At 43.0% G+C, this 27,420-nt stretch overlaps 2 protein-coding genes across 6 annotated transcripts in view; one reads left to right on the top strand and one right to left on the bottom strand.

The window, feature by feature from the left end:
* The window catches only part of Fam118b (family with sequence similarity 118 member B), a 51,361-nt gene extending 35,279 nt beyond the window's left edge, over positions 1–16,082 (bottom strand). For 4 of the 5 annotated variants that reach the window (XM_052756303.1, XM_052756294.1, XM_052756286.1 and 1 more), the window contains exon 1: positions 15,992–16,082. The gene's annotated coding sequence lies outside the window, so the exon portion shown is untranslated. Of the gene's footprint in view, positions 1–15,284; positions 15,312–15,991 lie in introns of those variants that run through there. The other variant, XM_052756279.1, reaches the window with a different exon arrangement.
* A 46-nt stretch (positions 16,083–16,128) lies between these two features.
* On the top strand, positions 16,129–26,307 carry Rpusd4 (RNA pseudouridine synthase D4). The gene is made up of 7 exons (XM_052756256.1): positions 16,129–16,362; positions 16,754–16,919; positions 18,204–18,405; positions 22,020–22,113; positions 22,189–22,333; positions 23,560–23,657; positions 25,393–26,307. The coding sequence occupies exons 1-7, from the start codon at positions 16,174–16,176 to the stop codon at positions 25,630–25,632; spliced, it is 1,134 nt and encodes a 377-aa protein (XP_052612216.1). The 5' UTR covers positions 16,129–16,173; the 3' UTR covers positions 25,633–26,307.
* Positions 26,308–27,420: the final 1,113 nt, after the last annotated feature.

The raw sequence follows: 27,420 nt of genomic DNA on the forward strand, positions 1-27,420 counted from the left end.
CTCCAACCTCCCAGCAAACTAACCTAGAAACAATGAATGGCAATTTGCAGAATAGGATTCCAATAGAAAACAGTGATAAATGGAGAAAGCATATAGAAGTTTTACTAAGTACAAAAGGCCACTATAATCATGACACAAAATTCAGAACATTAAGAAAAGATGAGCTGTGGGACATGATGGCTAGAGTCGCCCCAGGATCACTTTGAGCAGATTACAGGGCATGGTTCTTTATAAAGAGCATGGACATTTGAAAAAAGGCACTTCAATGCACAGAACACACTTGATACACACAGCTCTGTCGATTTTCTACTATGGCCAGTGATGATAGTGTGACCAATTCAAGACTTAAAAATTAAGAAGCACATAGAAAATTTCACTGTATGAAAACAGAAAATACTTATCACCAAATAAAAACATTTAAGAGATTTGGTACTACTGAGCTAGAAAGAACAGGGAACATGATAAAACCTGATTATGCATATTAGGTAAATGCTCTACCAATGAGCTATATGCCCAGCCATCTTTAATCCCAACACCTGGGAGACAGAAACAGGCAGATCTCTGAGTTCGAGGACAGCCTAGTCTATAGAGTGAGTTCCAGGACAGCCAAGGCTACACAGAGAAACCCTGTCTTGAAAAACAAAAACAAACAAAAGGCAGTTTTCCCCTTTACTAAACCCAATCTTAACCCTCTCACTGTCTTATCAACAAGTGTCCTTAGCATCTTTGCCTTAAAACAGACTTTAGCCTTATAATCTGGCAATCTGTAAGTGGAAATGATCGAATCCACTCTTCCCTCTCTGAATTACAGGAGATGAAAAACAGTACTTTGGGCACACCAGGCACATACTCTACCATTGAACTACATCCCCATTCTAGAATGGTAGAATTTTTAGTTTGGGGGCTTTTTTGTTTTGTTGTTTTTTTTTGTTTTTTTTTTTAATGCTGGGTCTGTACACATGTAATCCAATTCCACCGATTTACTTACAGGACACCTGTTTGTTCAGCTGTACAATGAAGTGAACTTAAACTGCATTACTTTGTTAAGATTTCAAGTTAAGACATGAGTGTAGGTATTTAAAGATTGTATCTGTAGAATATTTGTGGACTGGAAGTTCCACCCCTAACTACTGATTTACTTTGACGTATGAACTTTTTGAAGTTCAAGAGAAACTCATTTCTAGAAAGCTGACACATCCAGTCCCTCCCTGAAGCCTCTACAGAATTCCTCAAACAGGCTTGTGCACTCTAGCCTTGAGGTCTGTCTTTACTCAGAATGTTCTTCCCCGTCTATATGTATAGGCCACCAAACTTTTATTCAAATCGAACCTGATGATCTGAACTACCTTCCTGTGTCTGACTTACAAGGGCTCTGGGAAGCTTAATACTGCTCCTCATGCTTACACAGCAAACACTTTGTCCTCTGAGTTATCACCACAGCCAAGAGGGATTTTTTTTAAGATTTATTTATTTTTTATGTATACAGTATTCTGCCTGCATGTGTGCCTGCACGCTAGAAGAGGGCACCAGATCTCATTACAGATGGTTGTGAGCCACCATGTGTTTGTTGGGAACTGGGCTCAGGACCTCTGGGAGAGCAGCCAGTGCCCTTAACCTCTAAGCCATCTTTCCAGTGCCAAAAGTGGATTCTTAAAAGTAGAACTCTTTCTGTCAAGTGACTCAGGGGTATTAGTATTTGGGGACAAGAAACTAGTGTTTCTTATCTCAAAACAAACTGGGTTAAATAAAAGCATTCCACGACTTCTCATCTGTGATTAATAAAGTTAAATTCCTCATCATGGTTATGATGGTTATAGCTCCACCCACCATCAGCACTTCATTCAGCCCCCTCTCCTCTTCTGGAGCCCCTCTTGTTTCAATGCTACCAGTAGGCTGCCTGTCCACCCTTCTCCTCTAAGTGCCTCTGCTATATACTCTGACCCCTTATTTGTATCTTTTAACATTTGCAATTATTGGCCTCTCCCACAAGAATAACTGTTCTTTCGGGATAAGGAGAAGTTCTATCATCTGTTCCTAGGCCCATTTCTATTACACAGTGTTTTAAGCAACAGAGTAAATGTTCAAATATTTGCTGATTCAACAATTGTGTACCTACTATGACAGTTAAAGTCTAGAAGATAAACTGATGAAGAGAGAATAAGGTCACATAAAACTTTGTTGACAGTCTACGGATGTGTTTGATAAAACAGGGCTACATGCACTCAACTTAGTCTATTTCTAGTTTGTAGCTGCCTCTGATTATATTCTGCATATGCCTGTAGGATTCAAAACAATCATTTTATTAGTCATAAGTTGTTGAATTTTCATGTTCAAATATATATTAAATGTCAAACATAGTGTTAAAATTACCATTATTGCATCCAGTTTACCTCCCCAAAACACTACATGGCATTTACACTTTGTTCAATACCATTCTTCTCTGAAGAAGATTCTGTTATCACTATGTATGACAAATACCCTAGACAATGAAACTGATTACAAAGCTTGCTAAATAAAAGTCACCTGACTATTATGCAGTAGTCAGGGAACAATGACTGCAGAGTCAACTTTGTTAAGACAGTGCAATAATGTCTCAGCACAGTAGACATAGTACACTGACTTCAAAGTCAGCCCTGTTATGACACAATGACATGTGATAATATCTCAAATGATGAATAAGACATAGGCTATTTCCTGGGAAAGTCTAGCCTCTAGTGACAGAACACCATAGTCAGTACTTGTAACATGTTCATGCAGGTTGAATACACACACACTAACACTGAGGAGGAACATGTGCTCATTGAACCCTTTATAGGAAATGAAATCCTAAAGACAAAATTCACTGAGACTGTGTTGCTGTTTATCTTCCTTTCCCTCTGGAAGCACCTAGCACTTAATTCCATTCTCATCTTTTCCTAGTTTCCCTTCCATCCCCCAGTGAAAGAGCAATCACCCTCTCTTTAGCCTCCAAGGTTCAAGGTCTGAAGGAATCCTCCTCTAACTCCACACATTTCTTTCCCTTCCCACCACAGTATTTTTATGGTCTAAAGTACCAATTAACCTGGAGAGATTCCTGGCCCATGTCACTACTGTGCTTCATGCCCGTGAGACACAACTTTCAAGTTCAGTGAGACTGTACTTAGACACATGTGGTTCTTGGAGACAGACAGTATGTCAAACTAAAGGTCAAAATAGTTTAAAAATTATTCTGTGCCACAGACCTCTGAATGACAGAGATAATCTCTACATGTTAAAATTATGGACAATTGCCTCTTTCTTTTGGTCTGAAATACCAACCTAAGTATGTACTGATTTTGTAAAAACCATTTTAACAATCCTTTAAGAACAAAAGAATGATATGACTAAACATGCCATCTTCAACTACCATGATAATCTCTGCAGGACTTCTGTCCTAATAAGAATCAATTTTAGCTGGGTGGTGGTGGCGCACACCTTTTATCCCAGAACGTGGGAGGCAGAGACAGGTGGATCTCTGTGAGTTGGAGGCCAGTCTGTTCTATAAAGTGAGTTCCAGGACACACAGAACTGTTGAACAGAAAAACCCTAACCCCCAAAACCAAAACCAAAACCAACCAAACAAAAAATCAACTTTAAAAAATAGTATTTTATGTGATATATAAATAAGCTGAGAGTCTAAAGTATTGTTTAGATTAGAAAAAAGAATCTGAAAGCACCACACACACAAAAAAGAGATTATCATCTCCATAGACCCCACCAAGTTTTAGCTCAGAAGAAACAGCTCCAAAAGCATTGCTTTGCCCAGCAGGCAACAGCAGTCTCAAAGTGGCCTGTGAAAATAACCAAAGGGGGAAAATTATGAGAGAAAAGCAGGCTAGGGAAACCTACAAACACACTGTATAACAAAGAGCTTGGGAGGCCAGTGAAGACAAGGGAGGGACTCCCAGGCAGTGAGCAGCCACAGAGGGTAGTTGGCACCTCTCCTGTACCTCGGAGAACAGATCCTGTGTAGACATTAAGGAAAAAATATAAAGTTATAATGAAGTAGTTATGCAGAAAAGGCAAGAGGGCTGGCTCACTGGCTCCCTGGCCAGAGTACTTATTGTTCTGTAGAAGACCCAGGTTCGGTTCCCAGCACTCACATGGTGCTTCATAACCATCCATAACTCCAGTTCTAGGAGATCTGATGTCTTCTTTTGATTCTGAGGGCATCTGGCATGAACATGGTACACAAACGCACAGGCAAAACACTCATACACATATAATGTTTTCAAAAAGGAGCGCAAAGCACCTGATAATCTTGGCTCCATGTTCATACCAATTCAAAACTTACTTCCTTAGAGTGCCTTTGCTTCAGGCTATCATATTCTTACAACCCCTTTCATACTATCTTCCTGCTTTCCTCCACTGACCTCAGTATCTTAGCAAAATTAACTTTTAAAAACATTCCGTGCTGGGCAGGGTTGTGTACACCTTAACCTCAATACTCAGGAAGCCAAGGCAGAATATCAAAAGCTGGAGTGGCTGGAGAGATGGCTCAGCAGTCAAGAACACTGGCTACTCTTCCAGAGGACACACATCGACTCCTAGCACACACGTGGCAGCTCATAGCTGTCTGTAACTCCAGTTCCAGGGGATCTGATACCCTCTTCTGGCCTCCTCTGGCACTGCATGTATGTAGTGAACAGATGTCCATAGATACAAGCAAAACACTCATACATGTAAAAGTAAGTAATGGTTTGGTTTTTTGTTTTTGTTTTTGTTTTTTGTGGGTGGGCAGTGTTTCGAGACAGAGTTTCTTAGTGTAACAGCTCTGGCTGTCTTGGAACTCGCTTTGTGGACCAGGCTGGCCTTGAATTCACAGAGATCTGCCTGCCTCTGCCTCCCAAGTGCTGGGATTAAAGACGTGTGCCACCACTGCTCAGCTGTAAGTAATGTTTTTAAGGGTGGAGGCCAGTTTTTTTTATACAAGACCCTGGCTTAAATGAACAAATACAATTTAAACAGAGCAAGATATGGTGGGACCTACTTATAATCCCAGCTACAGAGGTAGAAGCAAGCAGGTTCAAGGCCAGCCTGGCAATTTAGCAAGAATCTTGTTTCTATAAGATAATGGAGGAAAGGTCTGTATGGCTCAGTAATAGAGAACTTATCTAGAAAGTGTAAGTTCTAGGGTTTGATCTCCATAGCTACAGGAAGAAGCCATGCAGTGGCTGGACAGGGCAGCAGTACACTGCTCCAGCTGGCTGGGGCTGTGAGGCACCAGGATGAGAGGGAGCCCATTGAGGCAGCTCTCTCCCTCCATCCCAAGGGTGAGACGCCTATGGATTCTGGAACAATAAGAAGCACTTGCCAGTGACTTCTAATCTCAAGCTTTTCAGGCAGTGTTAAAAAGGCTGTGCTGACTGGCCTTCTGAAAACAGTTAAAGAAATTTACAGATAATTTGTGTTTTTCTTTGCTATGTACAGATATCATTGTGCCCACTCCCCTGACTTTCGTCCTTAAGCAATTAATACTTTCTTTTCAAGTATTATCATTAAAATGATAAGAATTTTGTAAACTATAAAACCAAGACTGAGACAGAGGGGAGAAGACTGCAGCAGCTAAGGACTTTCAATCAATTTTTGGAGATGGGAAACAGAAAATTTAATGCAGATCTAAAGATATATATGGATTATCATAAAGTCTACTCACTGCAATTTTCTTCACCCACTGCTAAGTCAGAAAACGATTTCATTTTCTCCACCTCCCAAATCAAAGATTTAGAGAAAAACAAAATGGAATTTTAAATAACTTGAGTCAAATACAACCAGGATCATTAGACCTGCAAAGAAATCACAAGATAAAGGAGTTCATTTGTTTCTCAAATTACTAAGTGCCTATTAAGTGCAAGGCCCTTCTCTACAATGGTAACAGAACAGAACAAAACCAAACCCCATGCCCTGGTGAAGCCCATAGTCGTAGTGAGGATAAGCCAGGTAAGAAATGCTCCAGGAAACAGGAGACAGGGCCTGACTTTAAACAGAGAGGGCACCTCAACCAGGTGCTCTGAGGCCAGCCTGGAGAAGAAGCATGTCATTGCCTATCAGAGGCAGGATACAATCAGGCAGAGAATTTCCGGTGAAAACCCTCCAATCACTTGTAGGAAATGGAGCTAATGCAAAGTTCTGAGAACAATCTATAAAGAACTATGATGGACCCACCTGCAGCCTATCATACCCATATAGCAAGAGTAGACTAAAACTCTGGCATGGTAGCACACGCTTTAATTCCTAGCACTTAGGAGGGAAAGGAGGATCAAAAGTTCAAGATCAGACTCAGTTACTTAGTGAGTTCCCCAGCTTAGGCTACAGAGAGAGAAGGGAGTGGGTAAGGGGAGGGGAGAAAGGGAGGAGAGAGGATAGGAGGGTGGGATAGAGAGAGAAGAGGAGAGAGGGGAGAGAGATGTGGGGGAGAGGAGGATAAGGGGAGAGGGAAGGAGAAGAGAGGGAGAGAACAGCAACAAAAGAATCAAAGAAAGGATGGGAGAAGAGTCTGGCAAATGCCTTAGAACTGAAGGGTATGAATGAGCCCACTATAACATGACGAGAACACTGGGCAAAGCCCCACCCCATTGTACACCACCATGAAACTGCATAATGTAGGGGATAGAGGACATCCACATATGTGGTGATATTTTGTTGTATTCTAATAAAACTTGCCTGAAGATCAGAGGACAGAGCCAGCCACAGCGTTAAACACAGAGGTCAGGCAGTGGTGGCACACACCTTTAATCCTAGCACTTGGGAGGCAGAGATCCATCTGGACCTTTGTGAGTTCAAGGCCACATTGGGCTACATGAGATTGATCCAGTCTAAGAGAGAAACAGAGCAAGGCAGTGGTGGCACACACCATTAATCCCAGCACTAGGAAGGTTGAGATAGGAAGTGAAATGGCTAGACAGGAACTAGAGAGGTTTCAACTGCAGACTCAGGGGCATTCAGTCAGAGGATTAGTGGAGTTGGCAAGGTGAGAAGTGGCTGTGACTTGTTCCTTTGTCTCTCTGATCTTTCAGCATTTACCCCAATACCTGGCTCTGGGTTTTTACTGTAAGACCATTGAGGATTCATGCAACACTCATAGTTTTCAAGGAAGGAGAAAGGGGAGAAACAAGATTATGTGAAAAGGATGTGAATGCCGTCTCTAGAGCAATAACCAATTCTTGAAGACAGTACAGCAATGTCTCAACGTTCTACGGGAGAATTACTTCAAACTTTCATTTCTATATGCTGCTGAACCAAATGGGCAGGCAAAATCAAGTCATCCAAATACTTCTCAGGAAATTCCTGGAGTGTATGCTTCAATAAAACAAGGAAACAAGCCAGAAAAGGACATGGTTCCACACAGGAAGGAGGTGAGAGAAAAGCAGGTCCAGGACAGCAGCTGGGCAGCGTTCCTAAAGAACTTTGAAGGTAGGAGGAAGAGGCAGGGCGCCGACAGCCAGGGTGATCCAGCTGAGCTCACAATGTTACTGATAAGCATGTGAGAAGCATGCTGGCACACTTGGGGGAAATTAACAGCAGGCAGGTGAACACTGAAGTGTAGGCCAACCTAAACAGTGAGGAGCACAGGTGGAAGAGACTGTATGTGTCTACAGCCAACACTATTCGGCAGAGAGGCCAAGTAGCAATATTTAACATTGGCCATGACTTTTCTTACATTTTTTTTAGGAGCCTGACCTTCGTCTGGTATATCCATAAACAAAGTATTAGCTTGGGGAAGCAAAAAGAAACCATTTCCTGGACTCCAAGTCACCCAATCAGAATCTCTACAGCAGAGATCTAATGACTGATTTCTTGCTTGAAACAGTCTCACTATGTAGCCCAGGCTGGCCATGAACTCAAAGCAATCCTCTTGCCTCACCCTCCCAAGTGCTGGAATAGCAGGCATGAGCCATTATGCTCAGTGCTTCCCGTAACTCTTACCAAGTTTCAGAAATGTTGGGACCAATATATTGGGATTGGTAAACTGAGTGGATCAATTTCTCTAAACCAGTTAATAGTTTAACTCTGCTAATACCAACTAGTGATTGATAATTATATATATATATATATATATATATATATATATATATATATATAGTACATATAACAATGATATCAGGTCAAACTTATCAGTACATGCCAGCCATTAACAACTAAAGCATACACAATGAGCCACATCTTTAATTGTTCTTACTCAAATAGGAAAACCCTGCTGAAAATACATGTTTAATTAGGGTCTTAACATCTGGCTTTTATCCAACCAAGTGGTTTTAAAAATCCATAATTTTTTTTTCTGTTGATAGTCTAGAAACTATGTTGTATGTTCATTTCCCAATAAGATTACTTTGATTTTTACATAATACCTTAAAATATATAGCTCTTTACAATTTTGAAAATGTGCAAATACTGGGCTAGGGATGTAGCTCCATGGGGGAGCGCTTCCCTAGCACATGCCAGGCCCTGCATGAGAAGTGATGCATGATGATTAATCCTGAGTATCAACTTAATTCATTTAACAAAGGCCCAAGAAATAAGTACACTTTTGAGTATGTCTATGAGGGGTTTCCAGAAACGACTAGATCGTAAGTGTTCTGACCTAATCAATGAGTCCATCCCTTGATACATTCACAGTGCAACAGAATTAATGGGAGGTGGAGAAAAGTAAGAAACAAGACCTACTTAGAAGTCATCACTGATGGCATGCCCTTGGGAGCTATATCTTGCTCTGGCCCCTTCCTTCTTATTTCCTAGTCAACATAACAGCTCCACCAAGCTCCCTCCACCATGATGGACTCAACCCTGGAACTATGAGACAAAATAAGTCTTTTCACCTTTAAGCTACTGTATTTAGGTATTTGGTCATAGTCACAAAAGTCTAATACAATTTCAGACTAGTAATTTGAGTACCTACTGCATGCTAGACACTACATATCTTTATCTTGCTTGCTTATCAACCTTACTAGGTAGGTATTATTAATTCATTTTACAAATGAAGAATGAAGGTGTGGAGCTTAAATGCTGTCAATGATGACCCCAACCCCCAATCTATTTTCTTTTTGTGTGTATGAGTGGTTGATAGAATGGATATATGTGTACCACCTGAGTGCCTGGTGTTGTGCAGAGGTCAGAAGAAGGTGCTGGATACCCGTGAACTGGGGTTATGGATGATTATGAACCACCAGGTGGGTGCTAGGGACTGAACCCAGGCCCACTGCAAGAGCAACAAGTTCTCTACATCACTGAGCCCTCCCAATCTCTCCTCACTTTGCTAAATATCAATCTGTTACTTCCAAGTAAGCACAGGAATTTCAGTATCATATAGTTGTTTACACTACCCTCTTCCATGGATGAGAAATTTAAGGCAGAAAACTTTGAAGTAAATAACCTCAGAGACAAAATTAGACTGAGTTCTGTATTTCTTGGCTCCTAGCTCATTTACAAACTATCTGACAAGTATTTGTGCACCTGGTCCTATACTATGTGCTGAGACTAGCTGATAGTCTTTACATACTGGCAATGTGCTAGGCTTTACAAGAGTGCTTTAATATGCATTAATTTAAACTTCAAGTAGCCCTAAAGCAGCTAACACTTAAACAAGTTTAAAACACACACTAAAGAAGGCTGCAGATGTAGCTTAATGGATAGGAACAGGTTTAGCTTGTGTAAAGACCAATGTTATAAAATACTCATCCAGGCATGATGGCTCAAACTTGTACTCTTGGCACTGAGGAGGCTAAGGCACTGAGTTTGAGAACAGTCTGGACTATGCAGTGAGACCTAGTTTAAAACAACAACAAAAACCAGCTGGGCATGGGAAATCCTAGCACTCAGGAAGCGAAAGCAAGGGGACTATCTAAAACTGAGGATAGCCTGTTACATAGGGACTACGAGGCCCAGGCCTGACTAACTGCAAGCCCCTGATCTCAACATACAAATAAATTACCCAAAAACCAAAAAAGTGGAAGATTATATTATATAGCCACCATGCACTCTATCATCTGCAAGACTTACAGGCCACAAGTCTCTTCTGGATCAACATTCTGTGATCTAATGAAAAGTATATTGTTTCCCTAGTTAAAAGCAGACGACTTGGGCTTAAAAAATGCTTAGTGGTTAAGAGCACTAGCTGCTCTTCCAGGGGACATGAGTTCAATCCTAGCACTCACATGGGCAGCTCACAACTATCTGTAACTCCAATTCCAGGGCATCTGACACACAGGCAAAACACCAATACATAAAAATAAAAATAAATTATTTTTTAAAAAACATATGACTTAAGGTGCTTGCTAACATTCATAAAGCACTGAATTTGATTCCCATCAGCAACAAAACAAGTGTTTGCAAGATATGCAGCTCCTTCTTGGATGCATCTTGAGTCTCTTTAACTAAAAGGAGCTAGTTTCTTGCTTGGCAACATTAATAAATTCTTCTTTTTTTAAAAATATGATAATGGGGCCGGGCGGTGGTGGCGCACGCCTTTAATCCCAGCACTTGGGAGGCAGAGCCAGGAGGATCTCTGTGAGTTCAAGGCCAGCCTGGGCTACCGAGTGAGTTCCAGGAAAGGCGCAAAGCTACACAGAGAAACCCTGTCTCAAAAAACAAAAAAAAAAAAAATATGATAATGGGCCGGGTGGTGATGTACACCTTTAATCCCAGCACTCAGAAGGCAGAGGCATGGAACGTCTGTGAGTTCAAGGCCACATGGTCTATAGAGTGAGTTCCAGGACAAGCTCCAAAACTACAGAGAAACCCTGTCTCAAAAACAAAACAAAACAAAAAAAGGATAATGGATTGTGGTTGTATTAAAAACAAATAGACAACAAAGTTTCAGATGAAATATGTGTGGGGTTTCAGCCAGAGCCATCTGGGGATGGGAGGACAATGGTCCCATGTTGGTTAACTGTCAAAGCTGGTTGACCATAGATGGGAGTTTAGCACTTGCTCCCCTGCTCCTGCCCTTTTTCTCCTGTGTAGCTGAAGATGACCTTTAACCTCTCACATCCTCCTACGCTGGTGTTCTGAGATGACAAAAATGGCAGGCCATGCACCACACCCACTTTACTTCTATTTGCTCATTTAAATTTTCACAGTTGGGGAAAAAAATAAGAGTCCATAAAAAACTGGAGACAAGCCATGATATTAATATGGCTTGAAAAGAGAACTATGAATGCTCCCTCTGTTCTAACTTTTGTACTTTCATGCTATAACTATTACTTTTATAACAGAAAGCATAAAATAAAATTATTTAAAGAAACATCCATTCTTTGTACGTCTTTGATTTTAGGTAGTCTTTACTTTTTCTAAATAGGCAGACCAAGACCACACCCACAGTCTCACAAGGTCAAACGTAACAGCAAAAACCACTTTTCATCTCTTTATCGGTTACTGCTATGCGTACACTTTTAGAAAGCCACTGTACTAGAACAAGTACGACCTGTAAAGAGAAACTAACCAAGAGTAACTAACAGGGGCACAAGCATGACAAACAAGACCAAGTTGAGAAAAACAATCCATGGCACAACTCCTCTATAAGTCAGTCAGTTTTCAGTAAGGACCTTGAATGTGCAAAGCAGTCAGGCATCAGGGTAGGGATGTATTTTATCTCCTCAACCTATCAGGTTGGTAACTGTGGACAGACAGAAGGAGGCTAGTAGCTTCATATGGCCCATCTCAAGCATTCTCTAGTGACATAGCTACTATTCACGCTTCATGAAACACCAAAGTCCAGGAAGCACTAATTTAAGTTACACCTTCTGGACCATTGGTCAAAAGGTAGATAAAAGTATGAGGCAACAGAACAAGGGAATTTCTTGGAACTGCCTGTCTGAGGTTGGGTGTGGCAGCAGGCTTGTAATGCTGGCGTTCAGGAGAAGACTGATTCAGGAAGCTACGAGCTGAAGGCTAGTCTGGGAGGTACAGTGAATTCTAGGATAGCATGGGTTTCATAGTGGTAAGCATTCTGTCTCAAAAAATTTAAAAAAAGTAAGGTGGTTTGGAAAAAATAATTACTATCCACAACCTACATTATAGGATTCTCTTTTTAAAAAACCAGGGTCCCATGAGGCAGCCCTGGCTAGCCTGGAGTTCACTGGGTAGACCAACTAGGCTGGCCTCAAATGCACAGAAATACACCTGCCTCTGCCTCCTGAGTGCTGGGATTAAAGGTGTGTGTCACCACCCAGGCCAGGAAAGCTTTTCTTTCTTTAATTATTTATTTGGGGAGGAGGGAGCATATGTACCATAGCAAGCATATGGAGGTCAAAAGGCAACTTCATGGTGTAGGTTTTCTCCTTCCACCTTTATGAGGTTCCACATTTTTGAGGCAAATACCATTACATGCTGTGCCATCTCACCAACCCCCACTTGGGAAATCCTAAGTATCACCCCAATACCATTCAGTTAGGTAAACTCCAAATACAAACATCAGCTCAGTCGATGCAATTGGGGTGGGGCACTCGGGAGGAACAGAATCTAGATTCTTTGTGCAGGCCGCTAAACACATTCAAGGTAAGTCTGAAATAAATTTCACTTGTTAAGGTCAAAAGAGAGGCTCTTTCTGAAGTGCCATTTGAAAACCTTCACAGAACAGATACTTAGAGCTGTAGAAAAAAGATCAGCTGTTAAGTGATGAAAAATCAAAACCCAAATTACCTGTCAAGTTCATAGCAACTAAACTGGGACCAGTCCCCAGATCGCCTGGCTCTGGAGACCACACTTTCCAGGAAACCAGCAGTGAGTTCTTCCTAATTGCTTCTCTTAATCTCCCTAAAATCATAAAATAATATCCAAGTACTTCCTGGTCTTCAGGCAAACAGGATCCCTGGTTAATCTGCAACTGGCAAATCTTTGTTTTAGGAAGCACAACTTAGCCTTCTGTGAACTAATCAATCTTCCATGTATGCTGCTTAAGATTTCTTATTAATTAGTTATTATCTATATTTATGAAATACTAAGGGAACTTTTTTGCTTTTCTATAGAATAGACATCTTTAAAAGGTTCTTTTAAAAGATTATGTACTTTTTAAAATTATTGTATTTATGTGTATGTGTGTGTGTGTGTGTGTGTGTGTGTGTGTGTGTGTGTGTGTGTGCAAGCCTGAATGTGCTCAAGTGCATACGAACTCAGGAGGTGAAAGGACAACCTGGAAGAAGTCAGTTCTCCTCCTTCTATGTGGGACTCAGGTCATCAGTACAAGCTGAGCCAACAATCAAGTTCTTTATATAGTTATATAAATAAGCCATGTTTGAACAGATCTGTACTCTGTAAAAATGGTGACCCAGTAACAGAATGTCCTTCTATTTCCTCCCTTGGACTGGGAAAACCTTTTGGACAAGAGGTGTCTCTAATCAAAAAGTCAACATGAAGTTGGTGAGGAAGTAGGAAAGAGAAGGCCTGAAAATAGCTCTGACTGGATAAGGAAGAGGAAGAAGATAATACAGATGTGAAGGAAAGAGGATGTATGCACATAAACTGTTTATAAACAGTAACTCTATTTGTTTTGTTTTGTTGTTATTTTTTGAGACAGGTCTCTCTATGTAGCTCTGGCTGTACAGGAACTTGCTATGTAGACCAGGCTGGACTTGAATTCAGAGATCCTCCTGCCTCTGCCTCCTGAGGGCTGGGACTAACAGCATGCACCACCATGCCCAGCTGTAACTCTATTTTAAATTGTGAAATGCCAAGATTCATGGGAGAGGCATTAAGGAAATGTAACTTTTGTAACCACATGTAGAGATAAACAGAAAAACTGAATTCTTTAAATTCTTCAGCAAAAAACAAAACAAAACCTAAAAGCCTCTTCTTTAATACAGTGAGTAGCAAAGCATCTTTATTTCCAGGCATTATAGAGTGTGCCTTGAGTTAACCTGAAACCAAGAACACAGCTTTGTGTCACTAGCAATGACATCTGAGTTGCTTCCTTGCTTTGTTTCCTGCCACACAAGGCCAATTCTATACAAACAAGCATTAATCTTGAACAGTGCAAGAAAGGGAAAGGCATATACAGGTTCTTCCACCCCTTTCCCCAAACCATAAAGGTCCTATACCTGGTACAGGTATGTAATTAAATTCACTTAAAGGTGTGAATTTAAGGCCTGATGCCCATGTCTTAGGAAGGGGGCCTTATATGATTAACAAGTGATGCTCAATAGTTCAGTGACATTAGAACCTGCAACTGCAGCTTATCAGAAAGGGTAATAATTCTTTTTTTTTTTTTGAGACAGGGTTTCTCTGTGTAGCTTTGCGCCTCTCACTTGGTAGCCCAGGCTGGCCTCGAACTCACAGAGATCCGCCTGCCTCTGCCTCCCGAGTGCTGGGATTAAAGGCGGGTAATAATTCTTTTAGAGTGGAATTTCTCAACTTTTATAGGTGTTCTACTTGTGAATTTCTTGTTCAGATGGAACAGAGCCACTAATAGTTTCCCAAACTGCTCCCAGGGAACTCTGTATCCAGACCACTTATCTTATTACAGACACACAGACAAGTCTTCTTTCCACCATTCTCTGCTCTCCTTCTTCATGTCAAAAACTGACAAATAAAAAGCTCAGAAACAGGCTGGGTGTGGAGGTATAGTCTTTAATCCTAGCACTAGGGAAGCAGAGTCAAAATTCTGTGAATTCAAGGCTAGCCTGGTCTACCACGTGAGACCCTTAAAACAAATCGACAGACAAAAAAATCCAACCCAACTCAGAAACACTGTAGCCATACAAATATTTGTGAGCTTACTATATCAACAGGCTTGGGGATTAGAAAAAAAAAAAAAAAAAGTCCTCAAGTAACTCTCATCAACAATGGTACAACTTGAATGCATAAATTGTAATTCACATTCCAAGGACAGTACTGAGCAGAGGGAAAAAGACCACGGGATGGGACATGACCTCATTAATGATCACCTATACCCTAAATGGTTTTCCAGCTACAAACCCTTTTCTTTTCCATCTGTCCTGAACTGCATTATCAGATTCCTATCTACAATTCCACTTACAAGGAACTTCTCAAGAAGTTTCAAAGGCGCTCAACTACCTAACACATAAAGTTTAAACTCTTCAACTTCTAGTCCTCTGTAGGCTATCCACCTGCTCAACTGTTTCACACGTAATGTGGTCTCCCTCTGCTAATCCTTTTTGGAGGAAGAAGGACCCAAACCTAATTCAACTACTTATTCTCCAACTGAAATGCAATCCCTCTCTCGTCAGAGAAGAGTCACTAGTTCTCATGACATCCTTTTAGCATCAGCTTCCAAAACAAATGGCATGAGCATCCCAAGGTTTTTTCAAAATTACCATTCCAAATAGCTGTTCATATTCCCAGCTGCTCTCTGGTGATAGGAAAGCTGTGGTTTGCAGTTCCGACATGGGAGTTCCTTGTAGGAAAGGGAGAGGGTTGGACAGTTTCAAGCTATGGAAGGAAAAACTAAAGAAGGCAAAAGGGAAAAGGTTTGTGTTCTGTTCTTTCTGCCCTTTCTTTGGGAAGAGTAGAGAAGGGACAGTAGACCCCAAGAAACGAGCTCCCGAGGAAGGTCAGAAAAAAAAAAAAAAAACACAACCGTGGTTCTCTCGAGGTAGGTCATATGGGGTAGGGGTCCTGGATGAAGGTAAAGAGCCGTCATCCTCGGGAGAAGGAACTGGTTACAAACAAAGGGGTTGGCAGTCGCCAAGTGAGAGGTTGGAATACGAGAGATCCGGGAATCTCCGGGAGGGCGAACGGCAAGAATATAAAAGGGGACACGACACGTCCCTCTGAGGACCCGCCGAGGACCCGGTTGCTAAGAGGGACGAGACAGATGCCGATGAAGGCTGAGGAGCCAGCGTCTCTCCGGCTTCTCTTCTAAAGGGCGCGGGGGCGGGGAAGTGTTTTTGAGTGGGGTCGCGTCCCCAAGCGAGACACGGTCCCCAGGGCAGTGCCCTCCAAGAACGGGGAGCTGGGCCACGCGGAAACCGTTGAGGCACCGGCATCTCCCAGCCCCAGCCTGGCTTCCCCACACACTCACCGCGTCTGCTCCAAACGCCACCGCTCCAGCTGCAGCTACCGGCCGGCGCAGCCGCACTGAGCGCGCTCTGCCCACGTGACCTGCGGGCTGCCCGCCCACGTGACCAGCAGAGCCCGCCCCTCACCCCCCGGCCTCGGGTCGCTCTCCATCGTGCCGTGCGGTCTGACCCCGCCCTCGGCAAGATGGCGGCGCCCAGGTTGGGTGCGCCTGGTCTCCGGCTCCTGAGTAGGAACTCGCGTCCCGGGAGACTGTTCATTCCCAGGTCCAAGCCGTTTTGTTCCAGTGCTACTACCTCTAGGCCCCTGAGTGCTCAGAGGTTGGCAGAGAAGCTCCGAGCCCAGAAACAAGAGCAAAAGACGAAGAAAATACCGGTGAGCCTGGAAAGACCACAACTCCCAAGAGGCAATGCTCTTACGGCTTTCTTAGGTGTGGGGTGCCGTGGGCAGGTTCTGTAACAGCAAGTAAGTCCGTGTTGAGGATATCACAGTGTGATAGTCCGAATACCACTGAAAGAAAAGGACAATGCTGGCACAGTGTCTTTGTGGGCACTTTTGCTACTGCCAGGCTCAGACCCAAACACCGCGTGGGTGTGTAGGTGAGATGGATACCGATGTATGGTCCCAAAGGAAGGCATGGGTCTAATTCTACAACACAGTCATCCCCCCCCCCCCCCCCCCCCCCCACGAAACCTAAATCTCATTTAAGGCCATCCTCAGCGCTTCACTTCCCCGTTAAGCTTTTGCCGCCCTTCTCTCTCCTTAGGTCCCTACAAACCCTGTTCAGCGGAGGGTGCAGGAACTAGTGCGATTCACACAGCAGCTACAGCGAGTTCACCCCAATGTGCTTGCTAAGGAGCTGAGCCGAGGGATTCTCCACCAGGACAAGGACCTTGTGGTCATTAATAAACCCTATGGTCTCCCTGTCCACGGTAAGAACCACGTGGGCAAGGGAAAGGAACCTGCTGCTGCTTCCTACTACAACTAGGGGCATCTCTGAAGCCTTACCTGCGAGGCCCTCTTGAATTCAATTAATTTAGTCTTTGTATAGTAGTATCCCATGTATACGACTACTGCTAACACAAACCAGTGCCTAATCCCCTCTTCCAAATATCTGACAGTGGGCTTTATGCAGCCTCCCACAGGGATTATTGCAGAGAAATACAAAAGCTGAATTCTGACTGTGGGTTGTGTGCAGCCTCCCACACAGATTGTTGCAGAGGAATACAAAACGCTGTGTGCTGACAGTCTTAATGATTATTCTCCATCAAAGGGGGGTGGGGTGGGAGGAAGAGCTGGGCGCCAGGTCTAGGAGAGGCTGAGGCAGGAGGATCAGGTGTTCAGACCTGTCTCAGCAACCGCAAAACCTCATTTCAAACTGAGAGAGGTAGGGAAACAAGAACAAAAACATTGGGGAAGAGGAAGTTAATATATAAGAGGGGGGAGGGAGTGATATGTCTGGAACTTAACGGATGTCCTGATTCTGCTAAATGTAGTGATAGGGGATAGCTGAAGTGAATCAGAATTTGAAAGGAAAGGAAAAGAAAAGGGAAAAAAGAGAGAGAAAAAAGGAACGTATTTATTCAAAGACTTGCAAGGGGAATATAAGAATTTTATTGGAGTAAATAGCTTCTTTGGTGGGCAGTACAGAGAAATAAAGTAGGCATTGTTAAATGCGTCTGTGACTTTTTTCCCCCCCTTCTTGATTCCCTAGCAGGTTCTTGCCTTACTATTCTGTGATGAGGTTTTTGGTTGTTGGGGTTACTTTTTTTTTTTTTTTTTTGTAGATATCTATATTTTTTAGATAACAAAGCAGACTTGGAAAGATAGTGATCTCTCTAAGGTCAAATGGAGGGTACAAAGAATAAAATCTAGGGCTGTCTGATCTCAGAGCCCCTCTTAACTTCTCTTCTGTAATGCCTCAGTAGAGCTTCTCCATCCCACAGAATCGGAAGAGAAAGCCACGGTGTTTCCCAGACTTTAGTTACTGTGAGTCCTTGGGATGCTTGTTAAAATACGAGTTCTGACTTAGTAATCTGGACTGGGGACCTGCAGTTCATTTTATAGCTAATGAGAGCTCTGGACCTATTAATATTAGTAATCCCTGCCATGTGGTCATAGCACAACTATAGGAAATGGGGATAACTTACGCAGTAAGGAGTGTTCTCTCAAGAAGAGTTCCTCAGTGAAAACTCCAGCTTCTGGCTCTTTCATAGGTGGCCCTGGAGTCCAGCTCTGCATCACTGATGTCCTGCCCATCCTGGCAAAGATGCTTCGTGGCCACAAGGCAGAGCCTTTGCATCTGTGCCACCGTCTGGACAAAGAAACCACGGGTGTAATGGTGTTGGCCTGGGAGAAGGATATGGCACATCAAGTCCAGGAGTTGTTTAGAACCCGCCAGGTGGAAAAGAAGTACTGGTAGGCGGCCTGTTAGTGGAAGAAATGAAGACATCTCTTTTATCTGTCCATTGTGCTACAGGAACTATTAATAGAAGGCATTGTACTAGGACACATGAGGATATAAAGAGAATATGAATAGCTTAAATACTTAGAATATTGAGTGATAAAATAATGGTTCATATGTTTATGTGTGTGTGTGATTGTGTGCATGCTCACTTGTGTGTACATGTGGATAAAATAGTGATTCGAGTGTGTATCTATGTGTGTGTGTGATTGTGTGTACATGTGGAAGTCAGAGCAGGATGTCAGACTTCTTTATCACTTCTTATTTTATTTTATTGAGATAGGTGTTTCACTGAACCTAGAACTCACTGATTGGTTAGACTAGTTGAAAAGCTAGACTCCAGGCTCTGCCTGTCTCTGTCCCCTTGAGCACTGAGGTCGCAGTTGTGCACTGCTGTACTGGACTTAGCATGGCTGCTAGGATTCCGAGCTCATCATCATGCATGTGAAGCCAGCTGAGCCATCTCCTCAACTGCTGTTGTTTATTTGTTTGTTTGTTTGATTGGTTTTGAGACAAAGTTTTACTTCGTAACTTTGACTGGCCTGGAACTTGCTACATAGACAGGGATACCTGCTTCTGCTTCCCAAATGCTGGGTAGAAAGGCCTGCAACCACTAAACCCAGTGTTGTTGTTTTTTTTAAAGGTTTATTTATTTATTATGTATACAGTGTCTGTCTGCATGAATGCCTGCATGACAGAAGAGGACATCATCTCATTATAGATGGTTGTGAGCCACCATGTGGTTGCTGGGAATTGAGCTCAGGACCTCTGCAAGAGCGCTTAACCTCTAAGCCATCTCTCCAGCCCCTGTGTTGTTGTTTTTTAAATGTTTATTTATTCGTGTTTCTGTGTGTTTGTGCATGCACATCTGTGGAGGTCAGAGGACAACTTGGAGTCAGTTCTCTCCTTCCATTATGTGGGTACTAGGGGTCAAACTGAGATTGTCAAGGTTAGCAGCAAGCATTTTTATCTGCTGTGCCATCTCAATGGGCAATGATTTGTTTCTTGAGACAGGGTCTCATGTAGCCCAGGCTGACCTTGAACTTCTGATCCTTCTGCTGAAATCACAGGTGTACACCACCACACCCTATTCCTTAGCGCTGTTTTTAGAGTATATTCCTTTAAAAACAGAATTGCAGATTTGAATGGTATGCATGTTAAAAAATTTTTAGTATTTTTTTTTTGAAATTTATTTTTATTTCATGTGTATATGGGGATTTTGGTCTGTGCACCACATGCATGCAGTGCCTGTGGAGGCCAGAAAAAAGCATTGGATCCCCTGGAACTGGAATTCCAGATAGTTGTTAGTCACCATGTGGGTGTGAGGAATTGAACCTACATCCTCTCCAAGCCCAAACAATGCTCTTAACCTCTGAGCTATCTCTCAAGCCTCATGCTTAAAAATTTAATAGGGCCGGGCGGTGGTGATGCACGCCTTTAACCCCAGCACTCGGGAGGCAGAGGCAGGCGAATCTCTGTGAGTTCAAGGCCAGCCTGGTCTATAGAGTGAGATCCAGGAGAGGCACCAAAACTACACAGAGAAACCCTGTCTCGAAGGAAAAAAAAAAATTTAATAGTACCTAAACTGCTCCAAAATAGCTGTTAGTTTCCGCTCTCACCAGCAGTGCTGAGTACACTCCAAGCATTTTTAAAAAGCCACTCAGGGCCGGGCGGTGGTGGCGCACGCCTTTAACCCCAGCACTCGGGAGGCAGAGCCAGGCGGATCTCTGTGAGTTTGAGGCCAGCCTGGGCTACCAAGTGAGTTCCAGGAAAGGCGCAAAGCTACACAGAGAAACCCTGTCTCGAAAAACCAAAAAAAAAAAAAAGCCACTCAGATAGGGGTTTTGTGTTTATTTTCTATTTGAATTTCGCTTTCTGAGATCAGACTATTTCTCCTTAGATATTTTCCTATTGGGTTTTGATTTTACATTTGATTTATAAATATTATTCTATGCATTGCACATGTAGTCCTTTTTGTTTTAGAAATTGTGCACTAACTTTGTGATCAAGGGAGCCCTTTAAAAACTAGATATGGGGCTAGGTGGTGGTGGCCCACACCTTTAACCCCAGCACTCAGGAGGCAGACCCAGGCAGATCTCTGTGAGTTCGAGGCCAGCCTGGTCTACAGAGCAAGATCCAGGACAGGCACCAAAACTACACAGAGAAACCCTGTCCCTAAAAAACAAACAAACAAACAAACAAAAAGATATAGGGAGCTGGGTGGCGGCAGCACACACCTTTAATCCCAGCACTTGGGAGGCAGAGACAAGCAGATCTCTGTGAGTTCGAGGCCAGACTGGTCTACAAAGTGAGTTCCAGGACACAGAGAAACCCTGTCTCAAAAAACCAAAAGAAAAGAAAACAAACAAACAAACAAAATCTACATGGGATCTGGAGAGGTGGCTCAGGGGTTAGACCACTTGCTGCTTTCAGACATCTGAGTTTGGATCCCAGTACCCATAACTGGCAGCTCACAACCACTTGTAACTTAAGCTTCAGGGGATCCATCACCTGCCTCTGGCCTCTATGGGCATTTGCGCTTGTTTGACAGATACAGACATACAGAAATAAAAATATTTTTTGTTTTTGAGAAGCGATACGTCTGTGACCCACCCACAGTGGTTCATTCATGTCTGGTGGCTGGGGGTTTAGTATCTGTGTCTTTTAAAGTTTCTAAAAGCTTAGTGGCAGAGCTAGGGCATCTATTATGCATGAAGCCCTGAACTGGTTCTCATACTAAAGCATAACAAGTTCCATAAATAACTGGAATATACAGTCAAATTTAAGAGCTACTGGAATAGCTGGGGGCGGTCCCATATGATTTTCATGATGTAGCGCCTAGCCTGAGAGCTAGATACTCCTCTTTACTTGTTTGTTTTGTTTTTCAAGACAGGGTTTCTATGGAGCCAGGACTGTTCTGGAGCTTTATAGACCAGACTGGCCTCGAACTCACTAAGATCCGCCTGCCTCTGCCTCCCAAGTGCTGGGATTAAAGGTGTGCACCACTACTGCTCAACGAGCTAGGTATTTCTAAACTGAAATCTTCTAAGCTAAAGTCATGTGTATTGATTGTAGAATACTTTGGGAAAAAATTAAATGATCTTTCATGGATATGTACAATTAAAAGAAAATCAAGATAAAAGGATTTTGTATCTCATTTCTCTTTTGATTATAAATAGTAGTGGGGGGGTTGCAAGGGCGGATTGGGGGCTGGAGAGATGGGCGGGATTGGGATGCATGATGTGAAAATCACAAAGAATCAATAAAAGTTAGTAAAATAAATAAATAGTAGTGGGTTCTTATCTCATGCTGAGTGAACAAACATGTGACTGAGTGACAGAATGAATATAGTAAAAACTCACAGGACTGTCCCTACCTGTTTGCTAGTCAAAGAAGTCATGAAATCACAGCCATAATTCAGTGACCTATTCTAAAGCTCTTTTACATAGACAAGAAGCTGCAAAAATGGTAGTAAAGATGGTCCATGGTGAGGTCTTAAGCCCCCAACTCCCAGCAGCCCCTTCCTGATTTTTTTGGCTCAAGCAGCAGTCTGTATTGTCACCCCCAGGGCCATCACTGTGCGTGTCCCCTTGCCCTCGGCAGGAGTCGTGGACATTCCCATCGTGGAGAAGGAAGTGCAAGGCCAGCAGCAGCACCACAAGGTAGGTGAGCTGCCTCCCTGAGGCATGGGTTTCTGTCTTGTCTTGGGAATCATGTCTTGATTTCTCTGGCTTCAGATGACACTGGCTCCGGGTTACCGTATGGACAATGGGAAAATGGTAAAGATGCGGGCCAACCGGAATGCCCATGTTGCTGTGACTCAGTACCAGGTGCTCAGCAGCACTCCCTCCTCCGCCCTCGTGGAGCTGCAGCCCATCACTGGTGAGGATGCCCCATTCCACTGTGAGGTGACCGTCGTGCTTTGTCCAGGGCCTTGTGCTGGATTCTCCCCTTATTCTGAGCCACTGGTATTGTGTGTAGGCTGTGGGTACAGCTGCCTTGTGTGACCCTGTCTGTGCTTCTGGTGCAGATCTGAAACGAGGGTCTCCATGGGGATGATTGTGGGGAGTAGAGGAATAGAAGAAATAATACACTATGTATCCTACACTGCCTAGAACTTGTGATCCTCCTGCCCCAGCCTCCCAAGTGTTAGAATTATAGTCAAGTGCCACTGTGACCAGCTTCAGGAGAACACAGCTTAAATAGCTTTATTTAAAAACATACAAAGCATTTCTTTAAAAAAAAAAAAAAAAGATAGCATTTGATCCAGCAATTCTCTTCTTTAGTTTAAAAAAAAAATCTAAAGTAGACATTGCATCCCTATGTTCATAGCAGTAACCCAGGATGGATGAATGGAGAAATAACATGGGAATGCTATTTTTAGCCTTAGAAGAATTATGAAATTCTGACATGGATGAACCTTGAAAACATTATGCTAAGTGAAGTAAACTAGATATAAAGGATATATTCTGTATGATTTGTCTCACATGATATACTTAGAGTAGTTGATTCATAGAGAAAGTAGAATGATGCTTGCCAAAAACTAGTGGTGAAGGGAGCCAGAGGGGAGGAATGGGAAGCCATTGTTTCCGCCAGTGGGTTTTAGTTGGGGAGGATGGGAAGTTCGAGATAGATAATGTTGATGGTTGCAAAACAGTGTAATGTAACTGATGCTACTGAGCTGTGCACTGTGAACTTCAGTGGCTCAAGTGAGAAACATATATATAGCAAATTAAGAAATGTGAGCTGGGGACTTAGCCCAGTAGTAGAGCACTTGTCTGGCATACACAAAGCCCTTAGTTCAATCCCCAGTACTGAAAAGAAAAAAAGAAAGAAATATACAAAATAATAGTTGACTACCATATAGTAAAATTATAAAAAGTTAGGGTACTTGTAGACATAAAGGCCATGATAATGGTTGTCCAGAATATGTATGTTTATTTCATAAGCTGGCCGGTACTGCCTAGCTTAGAGTTTCCTCCATTATTCCTTATTGCATTTGGTGCTGCTAGTTTACTGTGCTTTGATTTATGGGATTTGAAGTAGATGTCAGCAGTAGCATCGTTTCTATTGCTTTTCATAAATGTTTCTTTCCTTTTTCTCCTAAGGAATAAAACATCAGCTTCGAGTTCACCTGTCTTTTGGGTTGGATTGCCCAATCCTTGGTGATCACAAGTACTCAGACTGGAGTAGGTTGGCCCCTCAGGTAATACTGGTTGTATTCGTTTTCTGTTACTGTGATAAAACACCATGACCAAGGCAACTTATATATAAAAGAGTTTATTTTGGCTACTGTTATGTGGGAGCCCATTTTCAGATTTCCCAGTGGCTTTACCCAGCAGGTCTGCATAGAGATGATGATAGGACCATGGGCCTGAGTGCAGGTGTCTGAGATGGTCTACACTTGGCTGTGCTGGGAGGGCGGGGGTGGGGTGGGGGTGGGGTCTTTTGCTCCACCCCTTGGCATTTCTATGAATACTCTAGGGCAAAGACAGTCGGAGCCCATTGGAATAGGTTCCAGGCCCTCTCGAGGCTATTCTGTATTTTCTATCTCCACACTCTAACTCCTTCTATCTAATATTTCCTACTACTCTCACTCAAGAACACTCTGGGGAAATGTGGGGGGGGTAGTGCCCCCCAACCCCCTCCCCACTGTTCCAGAGGCATAAGAGCCCATGATGGTGGGGAAGCATGGCAGCAAGCAGCCAGCATGGTGGCAGGAAGTAAGTGCTCAGAGCTCATATCTCAGATCCTAGCAACGAAGCAGAAGAGCAAACTGGGAGTAAGGCAAAACCTTAAGTTCCCAAAGTCTGCCCCTCAGTGGCACACTTCCTCTAGTACCAGCTAAACCTCCCCAAATAGCACCATCAACTATGGATCAACTGTTCAAATGCCCAACACTGTGGGGGGACACTTTCAAACCACCATTGGTTTAACTCTGTGTACAGCTGCTTTACAGGTAAGAGAGAGAACCCCCCCCCCCCCTTTTTTATGGTTTGGGAGATAATATTTATTGAGATAATAAACAAATGAACAGGGTTGCCCTTGCTGTGTCAGTGCTGAATCCCCTTGGTCTTTTTGAGACAGGGTCTCACTGTGTAGCCTAGAAACCCTCTGTAGGTCATGCTGGTCTTGAACTCACAGAGATCTACCTGCTTGTACCTCCCAAGTGCTGTGATTAAAGGTGTGGGCCACCATGCCCAGCAAGCACGTCTTTCTTTCCTTTGTTTGTTTTGAAGCAACAGTGGAGTTTATTAATAAGTGGTTTTACTATAGATACAAACATGGGCATCAAGAGACAGGGAGAGAGAGAACACACTGGGGAAGAGAACATCCCCTAGAGTAAGTGAAGGTTCAAAGAAGAAATGTGACATTTAAGTGTCTTAACAATAGCAGTATATGTGATTTGGGGTGCTTCTGAAATTACATTGTTAAAAGCATTTAGAAGATTAAAAAAGATGTTTTGGTAAACTTACCTTTTATTCTTTTCTTTTGTTAAAACCCTGAAGTAGGTCATGACAAAGTATTGTCTCTAGACATGGCAACATGCTTCTAGCTTTTAGAGGCATCAGAGTAGTTGCTGTCTTCATGGAGCCACAGGATATGCTATCAGAACCTTAGTGGTTCATTTGTTTACTTTCGGATATTGTTGGGAGGCTATGATAACAGCTGCCTTTCATGCTATCTAAAGAACCATGGGGGAGTCTTTTTTATTAGTTGATATTAGCACCCATTCTCTTAAAGGGCCAGAAAATGGACCCATAAGAGTTTCTCTGGTATGATTGTATTTTTCTTACCGAGGTTCTAAGCCTTTCCTAGACATGCCCCTTAGGCAAGCTAGCCATTACTGGGTCTTGCAGAGGTTAGTTCAGGCACCTTGTCTAGTTAAAGACAGGCAGTAGCTGGCTGTGCTCTTAAGGATTTGTCTTTGCTTTCTGTAGAAGCTTTCTGCTGGCACACTGAAGAAGCTGGGGCTGCAGCAGGCAAAGGCCCGCTATATCCCCCTTCACCTGCATGCTAGGCAGCTCGTCCTGCCTGCTCTGGGCTCCAGAACAGAGGAACTCCTCCTGGCCTGCAAGCTGCCTCGCTTCTTTGCATGTTCTCTGCACCGTCTGGGTTTAGAGATGCCAAATCAGGATCAAAGCAGAGACAAGGAGGCCAAGCGTGTAGACGCACAGTGAAAACTGTTGTCCACTTTGGCCCCGGAGCTCTGCTGTAGTCCATGGATTCTGCTACCTTCTCATCTGGAACAAACTACAGAAGAGCCAGGTGGGATAAGGTGAAGAAACTTGGCCACTTCAGAACTTTAATGGAGAATGAAGTCGTATTTCCTACCAGTTTGGCTGTAGTGTGGGAAAGCCTGCTGGAAGTCTCTCCTCGATAGGTCTCTTTGCCAAGATGGAAGAGAGCCTAGGACCAGACAGATTGGACCAGTAAAGGAGAACCAAAGGATGGAATCTGTGGCCAGGGCCTATCTTCATCCAACAGGAAGAAAAGCTTCTGAGCCTTCAGGAGTGCTCCCTTGGAAAGAATGTCTTGGATAAACATGCATCATGGGACCCAGGGATTTTGTCAGCTAGAACATGGGTGCTATGCTGTGAACCTGTGAAAGGGTTGTTTAGGTGAGGTAATGGTGGGCAGCTAACCTGAGTGAGTGAAGCCGGGAGGGTGAAAGGCAGTGACTGGGACAAAGACCAAGCACACACATTAGCTCCGGCTGATGGTTGCCCTGTGGGCAGATTTTCTGTTTTCTTGTAGAGAACCAGGAAATCTAGATATTTCTGTGAAATCTCCCAACCTGTTGCCAACTAAATAAAAACATTCTAAAAAAAATATTTTTTTGAGGTTACAACCCCCACTGTCTTTCACATTTATGGCCTCTTTTTCTTTAATTGTTATTGCACGAGAGAGAGAGTGTGTGTGTGTGCGCATTCCTAAATACATAAATACAACCTGCTAAGTCTATATAATGCTACTTGTATATATGTTTTCAGGGCTGACCATTTGGTATTGGATAACCAATTGGTGTGCTCTGTGGTGATATATTGTGTACCCTAGTAAATTTGCCTGAAGATCAGAGAACAGAACAAGCCACTAAATTAGACATAGAAACGAGGCACACACCTTTAATCCTAATACTGAGGAGGCAGCGGTCTGTCTGGATCTCTGTGAGTTCAAAGCCACCCTAGACTACATGAGATTGACTCAGTCTAGGAGAGAAACAGCCAGGCTGTGGTGGCACACACCTTAATCTCAATTATTGGGAGTCACATGCCTTTAATCCCAGCACTAGGAAAGTTGAGACAGAAAATGATATGGGTTGGCAGAGAAAGGTATGTAAGGCATGAGGAGACAGGAACTAAAGTCTTTTGGCTGAGGAGTCCTAGAGGTAAGAGGTGGCTTGTTCCTTTGTCTCTCTGATCTTTCAGCATTTGCACAAATATCTGGTACGAGGTTTTTTTTATCAAAAGACCATCTTAAGATTCGAGTTACAATGCTCTTGCCACTATTTCTCCCAATCTCAGCATTTCTTAGTTGCTTGTAGTTCTTTGTGTAGGGTTAAAGCCTCGTGAGCTTTCTCTCTTCCACATTAGCACATCCACTGGTATCATCCTTGTTCAGGTCATGCTAGGGCAACCATGGTGCTAAGACTTCATGGATGTAGTTTCTGACATTTCTAAGAGACATGATCTCATAGTACACCCCGACCCTCTTGCCTTTGCAGTCTTTCCTCCCCGTGTTCCACAGTAATCCCTGAACCTTAGGAGTAGGAGCTGTGTTGTAGATGTATCCACTGGGACTCCCTCCACAACTCTACTTCTGATTGGTTGTGGTTTTCTGTAATGATTTTCATCTGTTGGAAAGAGAAGTTTCCTTGATGAGGGGTAAGAATACTTATCTCTGGGTATAAGGACAAATATTTAGAATGTAGTTAGGGATTATGCTGGTTTAGTAAAGTGGCTAAGAAA

Source organism: Peromyscus californicus, unplaced genomic scaffold (assembly GCF_007827085.1).
Source record: "Peromyscus californicus insignis strain IS unplaced genomic scaffold, ASM782708v3 Scaffold_11__1_contigs__length_118956290, whole genome shotgun sequence".
Lineage (NCBI taxonomy): Eukaryota > Metazoa > Chordata > Mammalia > Rodentia > Cricetidae > Peromyscus > Peromyscus californicus.